The following is a 19,802-nucleotide window of genomic DNA, read 5'->3' as shown; positions in this document are numbered from 1 at the left end:
AGACTTCTGTAAAATTGTAACGCTGTGGTCTCCCAGATCTCGCTGTGGCGAGAAGCCATGCTTACTGGTCTCTGCTTTTCCCTAGATACTCTCTGAGCGGTGGAGGAGCCTCGGCGCACTGAATGCCCATGCCGTCCGGGTTGGTTGTTCCTTTCTTCTTCATCTTCCTTCTTTTCAAAAGTCAACGAGAGCCTTTGCCGACTCTGCGAAGAGGTGTCACAGAGGGGCCCACCCTCCCGCGGCGCCGGCACCTGTCCAGGGACAGCCTTGTTGTGCCACAGCCAGATGGGGTCTTTCCAGTAGGGTGGGGGAGGGTCTCCTTCAAGCGATTATTTTATTTTTTTATCGTTTTTAATTTTAATCATAGTGCACATATTCAAAGAAAGTATCTTTAAACACAAAACAACCCTGAAATGTATATTTGGATTGTTCTAAGGCAATTGAAGACATGCAACCTCAGGTATCCTGCTTTATATCGATAGCTCCTCCCTCCGGGAGACGGGGAGTCGCTCTGGTGGATCAGTGTACAGATTGTATATAGCGTCATTTTTACGGAAACCCTTTTGGCGTGCATAAGGATCACTGTGTACACATTGGCCAAGTGCTTCTGTAGATAATGTCTGTGGGGTAAATATTTGACAGGCCAGAACTTGAGTCTATTGCCTTGCCTTTATTACGTGTAAATTTCGAATTTCGTGACCAGTGATTTGGATTTTATTTTGTATTTTACAGGGTCTGTCATTAATAATAATTAACCCCCCTCCCCTCATGGAACACTCCCGTTTGTACCTCAGCAGATGCAGATCTTCCTCCCCTTCACCCTACCCCCTTTTTGGTACACTTACAGGTTTTCCTCTCCCATCAATGGTACTGTCTCTCAGTGTTTTCAGTTGGAACATATCTTGTCTCACAGAGCTTTAAATTATTCTCTTAAGTTTCTTCCGGATGAAGCGCCCTCATCTAACCTATGTTGGGTTGTGCCACCGCGTCTGTACCAGATGTCCTGTCCGACGTCTTTCCATTGAATCTTGCAGTACGACCTGCGTGTCGCGTCTCTCCCACCTCAAAGTGTCTGAATGCTCACACAAATAAATTTTATAACTCACTCATTTCGAATCCTATTCTTAAAACATGGCTCCACGGAGCAGACGGGGCTGTCTGCTCTGTACATATGCATGGTTGAGGAAGCGTGTGTACGCTGAGATGTATGGGAAGACTCCAGGGAAAAGTGCCCAGATGTCAAAAAGCCAAATGTCCAGATTATCTCCCTATGCAATGTGTGTGATTGGTCCCTGAGTCATGAGTGATACTGCAGGTTTGTGGCGTTGCTGCAGCTCTTGCTGGGGACTTGGAAGGGCGGTTTGGGTTCTGTTCCAGGAGCCGGGTCCGCTGGTCCCGTCAGCCAAGCTCTCAGCATCACATCTCGGAGCACCTCTTGGCGGGGGTTCTCCGGTTCTCAAAGCAGGTCTTGCCGGTCTCAGATCTGTGCAGCGTTTTGTTGATGTGAATCATTGTCCTCCTTTTGGAGCGTTAGTTCTTGAGAAAGACAGGGTTCTTTGGAGCAGGAACTTGGGTGAACTTGGCAACATCAGCTTGGCCTTGTACCGCTGTGCAGTGTTACAGGAAGGCAGGCCAAAGCTAGAAGTGTTGGGTGTGAGACAGTTGCTTAGATTTATTAAATGGGGTCTAGGCTTTTAGACTGTTAAATTGTGATAGTCTATTAGAAGTAGTAGATTTGGGCTGGAGTGATAATTTCATCCAAGGATACCTTTCAGCTAGTGGAAATAAAGACACATTGGTTTTTGCTTTTTTAAAAAAAAAAATTGAGTCTGTGGGTTATGTGTGCAGTTCCCTCAACGACCAGGAGAGGGTATGACATCCCTCTTTAGGACACTAGTTACAGGTGAGCTGCCATGTGGGTGCTGGGAACTGAATCTGGGTCCTCTGCAAGAGCAGCCTGTGTTCTTAACTGCTGAGCCATCACTCTGGCCCCAGTACAGTGTTATTTTATACCAAGGATGTTGTTACCTGGAACCGTAATTTGAGAATATTTTGTGTTTCTAGAGTACTCTGCTTTGGAGTACTGTGTTTTTGTTTTTCTTTACGAGGCTTGATGTGTTAACCAAAGGTTGTTGCAGGAAAGTCACCAAATGAACCTGTTCTGCAGAGTACTATTGACTTGAAGAATGCCCCTGAGGGCCACAGGCATTTCTAGTGGAGAAAGCTGGTCAGTTTTATACACGGGTAGTGCTACAGTAGTGAAGCCAATTGGTCCTCTTTCCAGTGCTGGTACACTCACGAGCCAGGACTTGTGTGTGCCGGGTCAGTGCTTTCCTGGGCTTTCCCCGCCATCTGTCTTTAACAGTATAACAGTGTGGCTGAGCTGCTGAGAGGGTCGGATGCTACAGAAACGTAATCTTGTCTACGTGAATGTAGGCCAGGCCTCTGCACTCAGTAGGACCACAGGCATGGTTCCCATCTCCTGTGAAAGCAACAGGTGGTTCTTTGGGAGTTTATTGGAAACCTTGCTGGGGATGTGGGGTTGACCGTGTTCCTCATTATGTAGTCTCCTCTGTGTTGTTACACTGTAGCACAAAATAACTTAGCTGTTCTGTGGATGCTCTGTTCAGCTCTGCAAGCTGTGTTCACGTGTTCACTTCACCTTTATTCAGAGCAGGGCCTATCTCAGAACATCACTGGTACCAGTTTCACATCACGGGCTACTGTGGGTGAGCTCAGCATCAGCAACAAAGTCCCTCCATAGTGTATCATGGCAACAGTGCCACCAGTCTGGGAGAATGAGTGCTTTGAAGGCAGGCCAAGTGCTGACTGCTGAGCTCTGGTGAGTCCGTGCTGGCCCTTGTGAGTGCTGGGATTGCAGGCGTGCCCCACGTTGGCTCAGCGATGGCATTTCCCCGTTACTGCTGTCCCAGTAGGTAACACCCTGTGATGTGGAACCAGACAGGTGGTGAGTTCCTTCCTAGCAGCTGGGGCTTCTCGAGCTACTTGACATGGCCCCTGGTTCTGTATGTTTTATACTATTCTTTGGCAAACCTGTAGTCGTATATGCATTATATTTCTTAAAAAAACCTGGCTTCTGTGTTTCTGCTACAAAATATGGCAATGAAGGTGGATTCCTGAGCACCCATACTGTTGTCTGTCGTGCGAGGTCAATAAAGCACTGGAAAGCTGTTGCTGTGTCTTGTGGGATCTGTCAGACTCGGTCTCTTCCAACAGCTCTTTCTCTGCAGCTGGACGGGAGTCGGAAGTGCCAGTCACGTGGGGAGAATTTGTGCTTACACTGCAGAAGGAAGAAGTCATCTCGACTCCAGCCCTCTGAGAAACTGGTGACTCAGAGGGAGCCTGTTCCCAGCACTTTTGGGTGCCGGGTAACAGGATCCCCTACATGGTTCAGGGCAGTGTCTGGGGAGCTTCAAGACTTGTCTGCCCTCCTCACGCGGGTGTGCCTTCTGTCCAAGCCTTTGCTCAGCAATGTGCTACAATGTTGCGTTTCCTCAGAAACCCAGCCCCTCCCATCCACCCCGTACCCCCCTCTCTGCACCCACACAGGAAAAGACACAGGTGGTGGTTTTGCCTCAGACTTGTGTATGCTGGATCTGGCGTGAGGTATTTTTATTCCCTTTTGTTAGTTAGTACGTAGAACCGTCTGGTACATTGTAAGGCAAATAACTGACACATCTTCCTCCTTACCCATGTGCGTGTCCGACACGAGCCCCTCTGTGTTTGCAGGTAAGACCCCTTGCTGGGGTAGGGCGAAGGGAGAGGGGATGCTGACCTGGCCAGCTTGCATTATAGAGGGCTCTGTGCATCAAGGGAATGGCAGCCACCCAGCCGCCCTAGAGAACAGGCAAACATTTTTCCACTGGGAGGCTCCGGTAGTGTTTGGCAGCCAGGTCCCCCAGAGGAGTCTGTCCAGGATGTGGGCTGTCATCCTGTCTGTACCCCATGCCCAGAAGGAGTGAGTATAAAAAGAGAAAAACTTGGAGACAGGCACAATAGATACTACTAGAGAATGTGCAGGTTCAGACCAAACCACAGCCTTGCAGGGAGTCGGGGCCAATCACCAGGGCTGGGACTACGTACCGTAACCATACAGTGCTTCCCCGATAAGCTCCCTCAATGCCCCATAATGTAACAGCACAAATGGCCCCAGTCAACGACATACAGATTCTCATGCTTGTGAAACAGCAAAACATCACGGCCCAGGAGCCCCCACTGTACACGCCACGCACAGGGCGGTGACGCCCACGTATTGCACTGGGTATCTGCTTCCCCACAGAAAACAACCCCACTACGTTTTGTAAATAGGAATCACAAACAGTTTGGTCAACTTCCACCAAGGAAGTGGGCATGGCACCCAGGGTCTCACTGGAGCCAACCCCTTTAGTGGAATGGAGCACTCCGAAAGTTGCTTATTAGAGAAAAGTGAGTCCTATGAATGTCCTATTATAAAAGTAGAAAGATTGGCCGGGGGCGGGATGGGGGATGAAATCCAAAAAAATGATCTCATTTACTTAAGACTGCGCTGTATGTTGTGAACACTGGAAAAGAGCAGTCTGCAGGTGAGAAGAAGCTAACTGTGTCTTCGCAGACACGGTGGACAGATGTGTGGCCCTGCGCTGCAGGGTGAAACTGTTATTTGGCACTCTTGATGACAATGTGTCTGGAGGATGGCAAGCCCTCCCATGCCCGAGGCCTGGAGGGAAAGGCTGTCCATAGAGATTAGTACTGGAAAAGATAATGTCTGGAGATAGGTCTGTAAAGGGAGGTGGGTGAGACCCACGGCAGATCTTCAAATGTGTTCACACAGCTGTGGATTTCGCTAGGCTTCATTGTGTCCTCCAGGAGAGCAGCCGTGGCTGGCGCAGCCCGTGGGCATGTCCAGCCATCAATACAGGTGAGACTCTTTGTGACTCAGGATGTGGGCCCGAGAGGCTGAGCTGGTGGCACTTCGGATTACTTCCATCCACCTGAAATGACAAAAGGAAGGGACACAATCGCTTAGATGACTTTGTACGCCCATATCTGGTTTGTAACAAACTTAACACCAAAGTGGAGGTTCAGAGCTCGTCAAAGAATGCCCTATTGCTCAAGCAGGGTCCCTGTTTTAGGGGTCTTAGGGGAGAGATGTCTGGGAACCGCCAGCACATTTCGCATACGGCAGGCGGTTCCAGAGACCTTTTAATGGCCAAATTTCCAGAACCATCCTGTTCCACTTGTTGGGCCCATTGTGTTACACCTGTGCAAGAAACCAGGGCAGCACTGGGTCTGGGATGTGCCGAGCCTGCACACTGCTGGTTATCACAGTTGAGGATGCTACTAACACCAGCTTCCAGGGTTCAGGGACACGTTCAGAACATTCTGTCCCATGTTACCAAGGGTCTTGGGTAAAGAAGACCACCTACCACTCTTTGGGACTCAGCTTGGAATGGCTGTGAGCCTTAGAAGGGTCTCTCGAGGTCTTTGAGGATCTTGACCAGTGGTTCTCAACTTCCCTATTTGTGTTGCTACTTTGTAACTGTAATTTTAGTACTGTTATGAATCATACTGTACACTTGTCTGAGTTTGCTGACAAGTCTTAGGCAGCCCCCCTGTGCAGAGGTTGAGATCCACAGGTTGAGAAAGGCTGGCTGGTCTGGGCTGATAATTGCCTTTTGGGCTTGGGAGTTGTCAACTGGTTTCACGGATATCTGCTAGGGATTGTTTATAGTTGGCCTGTTGGTCTAGAAATACGTTGGGCCAGTGCCATGATCCCGACAAGTAGCAAGGCCAGAAAACTTGTTCCTTAGGGGTGGGGGTGGGGGGACTGCCGTGGTGAGTGCAGATTTTAAGAACAGCTTTAAGTCAGACTTTACACCTGAAAACCTGGTGGCCCACTTCCCTTCTGACCCAGTGTCTGAACATTAATACTCAGCTTGCTTTCTTTGTGTGGCTGTTAGCTAGAGTCATCCTTTGGGTCCATTATGGCCACTTGTGCCCTTTCTCCCTGTTGTGTGTATCTGCAGCAGCTTCCTGGTATAAGGTGCACATGGTAGAGAACAAACCACAGTGTTGGCATATACTAATCTTACGTGGTAAGAGCGCCACGCTGTGGGGCTGGGAGTATGAAGCTCACCTACAGAATACAGATGAACTACTCAGGAGGGTCGGGCACCTACCTTTCGAATGTGTACTCGCTTTCAGCCCTGAAGTAGTACACGTGGGACTTGAAATGCAGCTTGAACACATAGTCCTTGTGGATATTCTCAGACTCCGAGGGGATAGTGAGCGAGTAGCCCAGCAGAGGCAGGCTGGCGAGGGGGTGGCTGTCCTGCAACAGGGTACAGAGGAGGCTCTGAGGAAGCGGTCAGTGGTGTTGGGTAGGGTTCCATGATCCAGGAGGAGGCATGCTCTGTCTCCTCCCTTAAGGGAACAAGTCAGGCATTTGGTTAGGAGGTCACCCCTGGGACCCCTGAGATAAGTATGCACACTGTTCTTTCTCAGTCTCTGCCACATACAGAGCCTGGAGCCTCCAATACTGCCTTCCTGCGTCTCCAGAAGAGCCAAACTGTTCTCTTTCTCGTTACTTTAGCATGATGGCCGAGCATAAGTACGCTTTAAGCTACCTTCTCTTTATAAAGCTCTTCTCCCTTCCCACCTGTGTGGCTGACTTCCGTGCCAGCCTGTGTCTTTCCTTCTCCTAGGAAGCTGTCGGATGAACAACGTACCCACCCTGGTGTTCTTTTAGATGCTGTATATTGTCCGTTCCCTGTCCCCGAGCATCTGTTTGTCTACTCTCTCTCTCTCTTTTTTAATTATATGTAAGAGAAGAGGGCATCAGATGCCATTACAGATGGTTGTGAGCCACCATGTGGTTGCTGGGAATTGAACTCAGGACCTCTGGAAGAGCAGTCAGTGCTCTTAACCGCTGAGCCATCTCTCCAGCTCCATGTTTGTGTCTACTCTTAAATTCAACGACACCAAGAGGGGACTCCCAAGACTTGTGCTGGCACATCTTTCCTGCCTTTTGTGTCTTCAGTTGGCAGTGTAAGAGGCTCGGTTTTGCCCCCTTCCCACAGGACAGCATCGAGCCGCCTCCTCCCCTTGCAGACCGGTAGCCAGTAAGGCAGCTCCTCCTTGAGCAATTGGATGTCAGTGTCCATTTAGAGCTGAAAATCTCTGATGGACATGGCTGGTCCTGGAACCCCGTGTTTCCCAACACCGGATCCTTTGTGCCTGTCAGTGCTTCAGGCTCAGGGAGGCAATGCCAGGCTTGCTTCAGGTTAGGGCCAGCACCCCGCGTGGGGCACTTACCTGGTGTGATTTGTAGAAGAACAGGCAGAAGTTGGTGAACACCACCCACAGCTTCTGCCAGCCATTGCTGTTCTTGAATTTTCTCAGCAAGTTCCCAGAGAGCTGGTTCTGAAAGACAAGTGGGGGGAGGGATAGGAGATGGTCAGACACAGGGATCAAAGACAAGTGGGGGAGTCAGGAACAACAGGTTGGTGGCAGTCACTGCATCTCAAGAGCCAGGTAGCCTCTGTGGGTGGGTCCGGAGTCCCTAGCACCAAGCACAGGTTTCCCACAACAGACATCCTTCATTGTACATGGAGAGGTCACTAGGCTGTACGATGAACTTCTGTCACAAGTTAATTCCATCCCTTGCACAGGTGTGAGTCCTTACTACGGTCACCCTTGAATGTGACGTCATTAGGGAGCTAGGTGGTCAGTCAAACTGGGGCTGAGAAGGGACCTGCGTCCCATGTGAGTTGCACTCTAAGGGAGAGATTCAGGGACACCATTCACCATCAGAAGCAGAGGTTAGAGTGGGGTGTCCGGAGTGACCAGCCAATGAGTTGGAAAGGGCACAGAGCGTCCCAACAGGGAAGGGGGCCTGGCTCACTGCAGGCTGGGGCTCTGGATTTCTGACCACCTGAACTGTGAGAAGCCATCAAAGTCACTGAGATTCTGGTCTGTTCCCTGAAGATCCAGGTCTATCAACATAGTCCTCTGGAGCGGCTCTATGCTGCCACCTAGTGGGAAGTCCTGGAAGCTATTCCCAACCACTGCTTCAAGGCATGCTTGTTGACTTGCTGCAGTAAACATTAATCCTCGCTGTGTGTAGTGAATGCACGGACACAGCACAGACATTGCACCAGCTTGTGCATCTGTCTATTAACTCACAGCTCAGCATCCAAGGCTGAGGGGACAGCTTCGTAGCACATTCTTGCAGAAGGCCTGAACTGGGTCTTCAGCACCTAACGGCCTAGGTAGCTCAGGCTCGAGGGGATGGCAAGGTGCTTATATGCATATAACCCTACCCCCCTCCCAAGGGAAAAAATTTAAGATACCTCTAAGTCTGTTTACTACATTTTGTAACTGCTGGTGTTAGGAAGGCCCTAGAGGGTACAAGTGTTTACAGGTTCCATCCTTAAGCTGCTCAGACTGACGGGAGATGGAGAAGTGACCTAAAAGGGATTCTGCCTGAAGAGCTTCAACCAGCCACCCATCTGGCTGCCATTACCTGCCTGCAAGGGGGACAGGGGAGTTCTGGGTAGCAAGCCCTGTTGCTCATGAGATAAACCCCTCATGAACCCTTCTGTCCACTGTCCCTAAATGACACCACTGGTGTGTCATTGTGTCCCCTGTCACCAACCCCAGTGAAGCTTGTAGCATCTGGCCTGTCACTTTACGCCACACTCTGCCCTCTTAAAGCTGAGCCCACATTCCTATAGGTGGAAGAATCTTAAAAGGCCAAGAGAACGTCTTCCAGGCAGCACCACACAGTCCGCAGCCTCGTGGAGTGCAGGAAGTACTTCCTTCCCCAGGATGGTCCTCCGCTGCTTTCGGGCACAGGTACCCCTCTCTACCGTGACGTGCCTCACCTGGGATGCCCTCACACATAGGCCAAGATGAAGGGTAACATGGAGCAAGCAGGCAGCCTCTCACTGGGCAGGGCTTGGCCATGTGATCACAGGACACCAAGGCTAGACACTCAGAGGAAAGAGAGTCAGGGAGCACTAAGTTTTGGCTGGGGCCCCTTGAAAATGTCTTCAGGACACAGCTGGAGTAGGAAAAATGCTGTAGACTCTGGAGGCCACTTGCAGAACACAATTCCAAGGCTCTTGGGATATAGCTTAAAGACCTTGTGTGTATTATCTACAATCTCTTTAGATTTGTGCCAACAAACTACTACTGTCCTTGGCTCAGTCACGTGACATTATGTGACCCCGACATACCAAGAATTAAAACATTGGGGCTGGTGAGGTGGCTCAGTGGTTAAGAGCACTGACTGCTACTCTTCCAGAGGTCCTGAGTTCAATTCCCAGCAACCACATTGTGGCTCACAACTATCTGCAATGGGGTCTGATGCCCTCTTCTGGTGTGTCTGAAGACAGCTGCAGTGTACGTATATAGAATAAATCTTGAAAGAATTAGAACTTTGTACATTTTAAAGAATGAGTACAGTCTTTCCTGAAGAAGCTTCCCTTTTCCCCCACGGGGCTAGAGTTGGAAACACCGAAGACATAGAAGGCACATAGAAGCAGCCATGCAACTAGAGGGGACCAGGGAGCCTCGAGCCAGCAGATGCTACAATGACAGGAGAGGACAGCTTGGCTGTTCCCAAGCTCGTCGGGCTGCGCAGTGGGCTTTAGGAAAGTCTAGAAGAAGTGTGTGTAGTAATCAGTGGAAGGCTCACCTCCAATGCCACTGAATTCATCTGCAGATGCCTGCCTTCCTGGATGTGAACTGTAGCCGAGCCCTGCTAGAAACACCTCATCCCCCTCAGACCTGGCAAACCCCTGGGTACCTGGTCCCACAACCGCCATGGTGTACAGGGTTGTGCATATCGGTTGGGTATAGGCTGTCCCTCTGTACAGGAGCACAATCTAGCCCTCGGCTAACTCCATGGAAAGAAAAGAAAATGTGGAGGACAAAGGAAACGAGGAAGTTCACAGGCAGTAGGAAGCCCGATGAGGGGGCCCTGCTCCCCATTTAAGGGGGAGCATCACTCTCCCCCAGCTGTAGACGGCCGCTCCTTATACCCTTAGGCTGGCTCTTGTGCTCCAGCTGGTCACACAATGGCGCCCAGTGGCTGGGCACAGAGGCTCCTCGGTAAACTCGAGCTGGCGGGGAAAGTTAGCTCAGGCCCTGTTCCCTCACCTCCACGGCAATGCTGAAGTCCACCATGGAGACGCTGGTGCTGCGATGCCAGCACACGTGCACCATCGTGTTGCCACGGTGAGGGGCCTGGCGCTCCAGCGAGGTCCGGGAGGCGCTCAGGTCGTCCTCTGACTCCTGGTCAGCTGCTGCGGCTTCATCCGGGGACTCTGCAGGATGAAGGGCAGTGCTGGTGTTTCTCTTCCCTAGGACCCGCCTGGAGCGCTGGCAAGGCTGAGGGCAGGGACTCCCCGTGTGGTCCCCCGAGGGTGCCCAATGAGCAGGCTTCTACTGAGGCCCCCCTGAGGGAGCATCCTTCCAGGGGCCCGTGGCCTGCTTCCCCCTCTGTGGATACCAGCTAATACGGGGCAGTGAAGAAGATGACACCCTGTTCTCTCTCAATCTCAGGAAGGCTCCGCCTTTAGACAAGTTTGATCCCTAAGGCATGGATGGGAGGCCTCCCCACTAGGGGTCCTGACAGGGTGGTGTCCTCTCTGAAGCAGAGCTGTCCCTGCCTCTCCCTCGGGGATGGTTCCAGCGTACCCGTGGCCTTGGGCACTGTACCGAGGACTTACTGTTGTCAGGGGGGCTGCTGGCAAGGAGCTCAGGGGTGGGGCCGTTGCTTTTCTCTGCCAGGTCAATGGCCATCTGGATGTCTTCCATCCATTTCTCCATCTCTGATCGGGAACTGGAGACAGAGGACATCGGCTGGTCAGAGACTACAGCCGGTCAAAGGCGGACAGTAAGAGGTCAGGTTCAGGGGTTACCTGGCGGCCACGACGATGGATTGCCGCTGGCCCCGCAGGGTCAGGCAGTGGGGCACACCCCACTCCTCCTCACTCTCCTCCATCTGTGGAAAAGAGAGTTTATCGAGTCGCTCCTGGGCTGCATGCCGGGCACCTGGTGCATTTGTGGACGATCATTAAACTGGCGACCGGACCAGTAAAGGCAGAATTCAGAGTGGGACTCAGGCCCCAGAGGGACTGTTTCCATAGTTACGGAGGATGCTCTAAGGTAAAACTCAGAAAGGCCAAGGGGCACACTGCATTAATCCCTTCAACAGTGCATGCACTTCCTCTCCACCTTCTGAGAAGGTTGACGTAAGCCAGGTCCTTGTGCAGAGGCATGTGCCCTGTGGATACCTGATGGCCAGGATGCTGTATGGGGCCTACCTACTGTCTACCTTGGTGGGGAAGACTGGCTTCGTCTCCACTGAATAGGCTGCCAGGAGACAAGAAAGGCAAGCTTATATCAAAGACCCCAAACTCTCCCCGGATTCTACAAAGACCTTGCAGTGGCCTCACGTGTCTCCAGGGTCTTCCACACTAGTGTTCACAAAGAGGGCATGCTGGCACCGGACACTTACCGTCATGCCATAGAGCGGGAGCTGTCCGTGAACTTTAAACTGATTAGATGCCGTCAGCCCCCGGCTGGTATACAGCAAGACATCATTGAACTAGAGGCACAAGCACAAGTGTGTGAACCAAATGGGTCCCTCTTGCCTCCCAGGTCCTCCCAAGGGAGCAGACGAGGACTAGCCTCAGGACCTTCCTTACCCACGGTTCTGGGACTGTCAAGGACAAACCGGCTTGCCCCACTCACCAGGAAGAACATGCGCTGCTGAAGGCCCTTCCCAGAGAGCTTGCTGAGGCTGCCCAGGCGTATGAACTCCTGCGGAGCAAACAGAACCTCTGTGGCCTGGATTCTGGCCTCCTCAGCCCTCACCCTGGTCCACGACAGTGCCACACTGAAGTGATCACTGAGTGTGCGCTTACTGTTCCCCAGCCTCCTCACTGTGAAGTCACGGCTAAGTGCCATCTCTCTCCTTCCCCAGGGACCTTTGCGGCAGGCAGCCAGGGGACAGGGAAGATGGTACTGAGGGTAGAAGGATCTTCTCCATGATAAGAAGCTGTGGGTTTTAGGGACCAGTAGCTGCCGAGTGGGAATGAGCAACGGCAAGAGTTTGAGTAACTCTCCCTCTTGAGCCATACTTTTCTTGAACTCCTAAGAGCCTATCTCACAGGAGCAGACATGTTAGCAAACAACAGTGCTGTGTGTTTTTAAGATGGGGTCCTTTTTCTTTCTCCCTTCTCCCCCCCCCCTTTTTTTAAAGACAAAGTTTCACCACATAGCCCCTTGCTGGTCTAGAACTTGCTATATAAATCATCTGGTCCTGAAATTGCTACGTTCCACCTGCCCCTGCCTCCCAAATGCTGGAATTAAAGTGTGAGCTTCCATGGCTGGCCCTCAGCTCCTGAGCCATGCACCAGCGTCTGGCTGAAAAAGCAGTTTAAAATCAGAGTAAAATGCAAAAGAGATCGACCTCTCGTGAGGACCACCATGGCTTCAGTGTTGCCCGATCAGAACCCACCTTCTCCAAGGGCCTCTCATCCCTTCCTGTTTTATTCAGATGACCTCACAGTTCAGGGAGGCAGCTTGGAGAGCCAATGCCTGTCTTTGTAAGGCAGCACTGAACCTCGTGAGTAGACAAACTCCATGTGCTGAGCTGGTGGGATGTGTCTGACATGTCTACATGTTCCTGTTAGTTCCTGCAGCTCAGTGTTATCCCCATGTTCAGACAGATGAACAAAATGATTAAGAAGCTTGCCCAAGAGCACCTGGCTAGCTCATGGGTGGCAGAGCCAGCTCCTGGCAAACCCTTGTGATTCTGGGCTGCGTGGCTGCCGAAGCGGACCTGATGCAGCAGCCGAGCTGCTTTAGTCTTAGAGCGTAGCGCCCTAACGTGGAGAATCCCACGTCGATGGGCAACAGACCCAGACCGTTTGGAATCTGACCTCTAGTGACCCAGACGGATATTCTCAATAATCATGTTCCTCTGCCCGGCCACGTGGTCTACTGACAAGATCTAAGCCAACGGTTTTTCTTTTGACCACTACAAAGAGTGGCTCCCCCACCCCTAAGGAGAATTTTTCCTGCTGTCTTCCTGCACTGCATTTCAGCACGCTTCCTATTTGCTTATTCTGGTCTTGGTTGGTTGTTTTTACCCACCTAAGGCCTCCACACTGTAAGCAGAGACAGCACACCAAGTGTACATCCAGTAGTCCCTTCTGCTAATGGAGCAGTGTGCGCTGGGTCCCTTTAACAGGATCACTCAGGCTTGCTGACTGATCAGACATGTGTGGTCCTCATGGAGGAAGTTCCACCTGTCTCATCTCAGCTGGAGCTAACCCTCGAGTTCAACAGGCTCGATCCAGTGCCCTTGACGGCTTCCGGAAGCTATGTTTCACAATGAGGAACTCCACTCCAGGTAGCGTGATATGTTACGTATTTTACAATGTTCAAATGATACAAAATTCTGCCGAGTCCACCAAGCTTCCCGAAGTGTCCCACATTCGGCTGGTGTGTGCCCAGTCCTGGAAGCCTAAGAGCTGAATGGATCTTGTCATAACCGGGTAACTACCGTCTCTCACAACCTGCTTTCTTAGCTAGGTTTGCCGACAGGGTTAGGGTTAGGTACACCCAAGGCTTCTCCCATGGATTAAAAAGTTTCTAGGACAAGGGCTAGAGGAGCCTCTGTGGTAAAGTGCTTGCTGTGTAAAGGACCTGAGCTTCAACCTTAGCATCCATGTAAAATGAACAAAGATGGTGGTGTGCACCTGTGATCCCAGCGCTTGGGAGGTGGGGACAGGAGGCTCCCTGGGGGCCAGCCTAGTCTACATACACACTTGCCATGGTGAGCTGAGTATGACAGCTCATAAAAGGAGGCAGGAGGATCAGAGCTGGAGAGCGGCCCGGGTTAGAGATCAGAGGCTGAGCACGTCTAGGACCGGGCTGGGGCAGGATATGAACACAGCCAGCCGTCCGTCCCACGGAGAGATCAGGTGAGACGTGATAAATGACAGAATAATTATGGCGCCTGAGTGACGGCCCCCAGGAACGTAACAGAACAAATGTGGGCTATTTCCTATCTCCCCGTTCCCACTGGGCTGGAAAGAATGTGCAACATTAGCCACGTGAACCCCAAGTGTGTTTCCGACACGGCACCAGCAGGACAAGGGTGTGAACAGCGCAACAGCACAGCTTGTCCACAACCATTCAGCCCATGGAGCTCGACCACAAGTGTGTGTGTGTGTGTGTGAGTAATAGTATTGGATCTTAAGCTGTCTTTGCAATGTGTGTGTCAGGAGGAGGGGGGGCTGGGAGGGCGGGACAGAATGAAGTACATTAACCAATCAGGAAGCCAGAGCCAACTGACCATGCTGTCACACAAAGCAGCCAGCTTAGCCTTCCACCCTTTCTGACATTACCCAACACCTCATGCCTACCCTTCCGGGGACCACAAGATTGTCAATGCCAATCAGATCTTTCTTGAGCTCATGAAGCTTCTGGAAGTTTTCCATCTTGATCATGGTACCGTGCAGCTGTGCCGCCATCTCTGTGATCTCTGCCAGCGCAGCTGAGGAAGGGAGACAGGCTGCAGCTTAGTGCAGAGCGGCCATCAGCCCAATGCTCAGGATGAGCTTGCCCAGTCTCAGCCAGTGTGACAGTCTCCAGACCTGCTCCATCCTCCAACATTACTACCCAGTTTGGTCCAACAGACATTTCCTGGGCATCCAGTGGAGAGCAGGATGGGAGGGGACAAGGCGTGTCTTAGCACCATGGTGCTCATGCACAGAGGTGCCCAGGGGGGCAGCCTCTCCCCTGGTCAGCCATGCCACCTTCTGTCCTAACGGGTAAGACTTGAGCCCCACTAGTAAAATGAGTGCAAGTTGCCCGGGTTTGCAGAGGGCTGTCACAAACCCTGCCCTTGTGGGTGACTTGCTCAAAGCTTGGGGTCTTTAGCCAACCCACCCTGGTACGACTGACTGGTAATGCCAGTGTTGTGAGACAAGGTGGGAGAGAGAGCAGCATGAACTCAAGGGTCAGGCAGAGGTCAAGGTGCCTCCCCTACCCCCGCAGTGGCAGGCAGGTGGAGGCAGGCATCTGGGAGCAGGCTGGCAGGGTTTTATTCCCTGACTCCCTGGGTGCAAAGGAGAGGGTGTGTGCTAATGGGGAAGAAAAAAAAAGTGTGCTATCCACCAGTGACACCTTTCCATAGGGAGATCTGGATGTAACCATCACACAGGATGGAATGCTGAGATGCTATAACATTAGATGGTCCACAGAGACCCAACCCCCCCAGTGGGCACAGCATCCTGCTGCAGGCTCATGCAGTGGCGTGTGTTGCGTGCACGCACCCCCTTACCTCTGCAGTCCCTGAAGTCGGCATGGTTCGGAGGGTGGTGCTTGCACAGCCTCTCCAGGACCTGCTTGTAGTGCATGAGCCGGTGCAGCGGGCGCAGGAGGAAGGTGTTGAGCGGCAGGTAGCACACCTTCTGCAGCTCGAAGTCTCGGCAGAAGTGTTCTAGCCTCCGGGAGCCCTTGATGGAGGTCTCCAGGGCCTCCAAGGCCTCGCTGTGCTTCCAGAGGTGTGCCGCCAGGTGCTTAGGGAGGAAGCAGATGGCCCCGTGAGCATGTGCCCGCCGGCGTGACATGTTAAACCCGAGGAACCTCTATACGCGGGATTTCACACACTTTCTTTGTCGTGTGTCGTTTCAACGAGCTGCTAAACGTGGCAGACTCCGGGCAGGCAGTGACTGGCTTAAGACGCACGGGAGGAGTATCAGAGGCCTAAATGTTCCTCGGGAAATTAGAGGCAGTACAGCATGGTGGGCATGCAGGGCCGGGCTCCAGTTGCATTGTGTGTGCTTTCAAGGGCCTTGGGGACATGTGGGCTGAGGCTGGCAGGTGGGTAGTTTGGGGTGTGGGCCAGAGACCACGTGCAGCAGAAAGCCTTGACTGTCATATGTGGAATAAAACCATAGGCTAGCCTCTCCTGGTCATGCTACAACCAGTGACATGTCCTGACAGAGTGACAGTAACAGGGCATGTGTGCCTATGGGTCTGGGCTGGGGGCGGGGTAGCAAAGACAGCGAGCAACCACCAGCTGCCTCCCCCCATACTTTATAGGAATTCTTTTAATACCAACGATGACAAACAAAACCCATGCGACATCGCTTTCCACAGCCTATTCTTGTTTGGCTCGCCCAGAGCCCCATGCTGCAAACCCTTGTGGTTGGCATGGTGCTGAAATGCCACGGAGGCTGGGGAGGCTGGCCGAGCAGACACTGTCAGCCCGTGGACGGAGGAACACGGCGCCTGGCACAGAAGGTATACTTTTAGTCTTCCACGCTGGCTGATGGAGATTAGCAACTTTGGGTGGAAGGGCGGTGGGGGGTCCTTAGTAATCAGGCCTGAGAAGGCCACATGGTGGCTAGTGGACAGCATCGAGGGGAAATGTCCCTGGAGGTGGGGGAAGGGCCAGATAAGTCCCCACCCCCACAACTCCTGAGTCCTGTAGCTATGCTCCTGAATAAGGCATGGGGGGTGGGGTGTAAAATGGTCTGAGGAAGAACATCGTGAGAAGAGCCGTCTCAGGAATGGCCAGTGGCATCATGGAAGAGAGAAGCCTCCACCGGTACCGTTCAACCACAGGCCACTCAGCGGAAGATAACACCGTGGTTCCTCGAAGGACCCAGTGTGAGGACAAAGGTGACCAGCAAAGGCTCGGTGAGCTTAGCTCAGACAGGTTACATTGGCAGAGCCCAGGAGGTCCTCCTGCCTCAGGGCCCCCTGAGCAGCCGGCATCACAGGACTGTCCGGGGCCAGCTCCATGGTGCGTTTTTTTTAATAAGGCATCCATTAGATGGTTTCTGTATGGTGCTACCACAGTGGGACTTTTCACACTCAGAAATGTCTGGTATCAAGAGTGAGCCCCAGGCGGACTAGAGGCTCCGACAGTGGTAAATATTGCGATGCTGCTTCACCAGTCTGAGCTGTACTAATTACGTCAGTGAACAAATGATAACAACAGTGAAAACCGTGAGTGTTGGGTGTATGTGTGAGGGACCCTATACACGCTGAATAAAACTTAAGTTACACTGACTACCATATATATATATATATATATATATATATATGTATATATATATATATATATATATATATATATGTATATATAATTTTTGCCTTTCTCGATTGATACCCGACTTGCAATCGAATGCAGCTTCTCTTGGATGCTGCCCCATACTGCAGCACAGTATGCTTTAAATACAGTCAGACACGGATGCTTCAGGGTCCACGGAGTTACAAGTTAATCTTCACTGAAAGTGGGGAGGGCTGAGGGTGTGATGGAGAAGGAGAGTGCTTTGTGATGTGTAATGAGACTCTAGGTTCAACCTTCCAGCCACACACACACACACACAGACGCCTCACACACACCCCATACCCCCTCTCAACCCTGTATCACACCACCCCCACACATGTACCCCCCTATATACACACACAATCATACCCCACACAGAGCAGAAAGTTAACAAGAAAAGTCTCGAACAGCTCTTCCTCCCAACCCAGAGACCTGGCCAAATGGACAATGGGAATCAATCCAAGCCTCCCAGAACCGAGCGCGACTCCTACAGCAGGCACTCCATACTGTGGACAGCCGGATGGCTGAACCACAGTGCTGGTGGCACGAGATGCCGCCTTAAACAATGGAAGGAGAGGACTATGGGTTAGTGCGCCTTTGCTCTCTTTGGGGTGCTTTCATTGTAGATGCTGCTGCTGAAAAACGGGGTTTGCCTTTGATGGGTTTAAAGACACAAGATTTATTGGAAGGCCTAGACAGTCTGGTATCTAGGACTTTGCCACACAGTAGAAACATTGTCCTTGTTGTTTTTAAGGCCATGAGTGACTTGTGCATAACTAAATGCCCGAGGCTTGCCTCCAATGCAGAGCTTCTGAACCAGAGAGTGACCATGCTTTCTCGAGTAGTGTGCTTTAGAAGGTGAATGCTCTGACTACATGGCCATCCCTGGGTGCTTTTGGAAGGTTGACAGACCAGGCTACTGGCCTCCCCTCACCCCGCCCAGTCCCACCCAGTCCCAACCAGTCCCAACCAGCTCACCTTCATGCCCTGAATGTTCTTCAGCATGACATCCCCGATTCTTTGGTAATCTCCTCTGATGTGGGCATTAGAGCGGCCTTCCCTGGGGCAGGCGAGGTAGACACAGAGTTAGCGATAGAACAAACGTGCACCTCAACACCTCTCTTCCGACCACCACCTGGATTCCTCTCCAGTGGCTCCTGTGCGGTTTCCTTGGGAGCATACACATTAACTGTTGGAAGGCTTCCGAATTAGCCCCTGGTTCAGTAGAGAATTCCTCTTCTATCAGGAGTGGCTCCAGCACTTGGGAGGTTACGGCCGGAGGACTGAATTCAAGGCCAGTCTGAGCTATATGTAAGACCCTGTCTCAGAAACCAAACCAATAAACCATCTCCATTTGTGCTTCAAAGAGAACCGCGGTTGGGTCTGATGAAATTTCTTTTCTCCTCCTACACACAAGCACGAGACCAGTCAGCATAAACAACTCTTGCACCAATTGGTTTATGAACTGGTTCCTTCCATAGGGAGTAAGACACCACCCCCAAATCAGGGGCTCTGTTTCCAAGAGAGCTTAATCAGCAGCAATGAACCTCTGGTAAAGCCCTAAGGAAGGGAAATCGTGACCGAGGACTGTCAGACAATCCATTCCTAGAGAGGCGGATGACAGAGAGGCAGGATAGGTGGCCAACTGGAGTGGGGGAAGGGAGCGTGGGACCCTCCCTCACATACAGGTCACAGACAGTGAACAGGTCTCTAGAGTACTAGGGCTCAGTGCCTCAGCAGGCATTCCTAGCTCAGGGCTCAACTAGCAGAGAGAAACAGTCATGCGTTTGCTGACCATTTCCCTGGGCACAGACTAGGTGAGGACTCACTTTAACCCTCAAAAGCAAACTTGAGGGGCAAGCTGTATCTTTCTCATTTTATCTCTAGCTGAGGTACGCAGAAACGACGAGCCTGCACTTGGCCGTGGTCCTTTAGTCTCTAGGACTACACCCGAACCACACGCCCGTCCCTCTCCTAATTTAGTGGTAGGAATGGAGTAATAGGCAAGGTGTACCTTGACATTCATTTCTAAGGCCAGTCAGAGGCAACTGATAGGCAAGAGACAAGCTAAACAAGAACCAGGCATGGGATGTCAGACCGAATGTAAGTGCTGCCCGGGGAGGGGGGAAAACAAACAGCAAACTCAGCCCGCAGATGAAGTGTGGGGGCGCTGAGGGTTACAGAGATCTGGGAGCTCCTGGTCCTCCAGCAGTGAGATTTCTGTGGAGGTGCCCACGGTTGCATCTGTCTGTGGCTCACCAGGGATCTGCAGGGAACCAGAGCGGGGTAGGCAGGGTGTGCGCACAGGCCTCCTAAATCGGGTTCAGGGGCGGTCACATGTAAAGACTAGGAACGGAGCCACCCGCGTCCTCCGCCCCAGGTCTCCGCAGCAGGCATTCACGGGCACTACTGGAACTTCCTGCTCAGATGTGGCATAGACACAGATGTGCTCAGGGACCAGGAGTGGCAGACTGTGGAGACAGCGAGAGGGCCTGCCTGCTGTGCTCTCCAGCCTTTCAAGCCTCCCTGCTCCATCCTTCCTCACGGCTGCCATAAGTACCATGCTTCCTCTCTACTTAAACCATGATTCCGCCCCCACCCCCAGCGCCCACCCCTCTGCCTGCAAGACTCTGGAACGGTTCCCCCACTTTGCTGC

At 52.0% G+C, this 19,802-nt stretch overlaps 2 protein-coding genes across 3 annotated transcripts in view; one reads left to right on the top strand and one right to left on the bottom strand.

Annotated features, from left to right (window-relative positions):
- Positions 1–3,141, top strand: part of STK24 (serine/threonine kinase 24) — a 93,653-nt gene extending 90,512 nt beyond the window's left edge. Inside the window, exon 11 of the mRNA XM_080916916.1 lies at positions 86–3,141. Coding sequence (XP_080773042.1) covers positions 86–122 — 37 coding nt within the window. The 3' untranslated portion in view covers positions 123–3,141. The remainder of the gene's footprint in view (positions 1–85) is intronic.
- A 476-nt stretch (positions 3,142–3,617) lies between these two features.
- Positions 3,618–19,802, bottom strand: part of FARP1 (FERM, ARH/RhoGEF and pleckstrin domain protein 1) — a 231,483-nt gene continuing 215,298 nt past the window's right edge. For both annotated transcript variants that reach the window (XM_080917047.1, XM_080917048.1), the window contains exons 17-27: positions 18,125–18,206; positions 15,368–15,605; positions 14,448–14,578; positions 11,764–11,832; positions 11,528–11,617; positions 10,929–11,011; positions 10,737–10,849; positions 10,165–10,331; positions 7,315–7,422; positions 6,180–6,331; positions 3,618–4,991 (exon numbers count right to left, since the gene is read on the bottom strand). In XM_080917047.1, the coding sequence (XP_080773173.1) occupies positions 4,910–4,991; positions 6,180–6,331; positions 7,315–7,422; positions 10,165–10,331; positions 10,737–10,849; positions 10,929–11,011; positions 11,528–11,617; positions 11,764–11,832; positions 14,448–14,578; positions 15,368–15,605; positions 18,125–18,206 (1,315 nt within the window). In that variant the 3' untranslated portion in view covers positions 3,618–4,909. The remainder of the gene's footprint in view (positions 4,992–6,179; positions 6,332–7,314; positions 7,423–10,164; positions 10,332–10,736; positions 10,850–10,928; positions 11,012–11,527; positions 11,618–11,763; positions 11,833–14,447; positions 14,579–15,367; positions 15,606–18,124; positions 18,207–19,802) is intronic.

Source organism: Micromys minutus, assembly GCF_963924665.1.
Source record: "Micromys minutus genome assembly, chromosome: 5".
NCBI classification, from domain to species: domain Eukaryota; kingdom Metazoa; phylum Chordata; class Mammalia; order Rodentia; family Muridae; genus Micromys; species Micromys minutus.
Note: the sequence above shows the minus strand (reverse complement) of the source record. Positions and strands in the feature narration are given on the sequence as shown.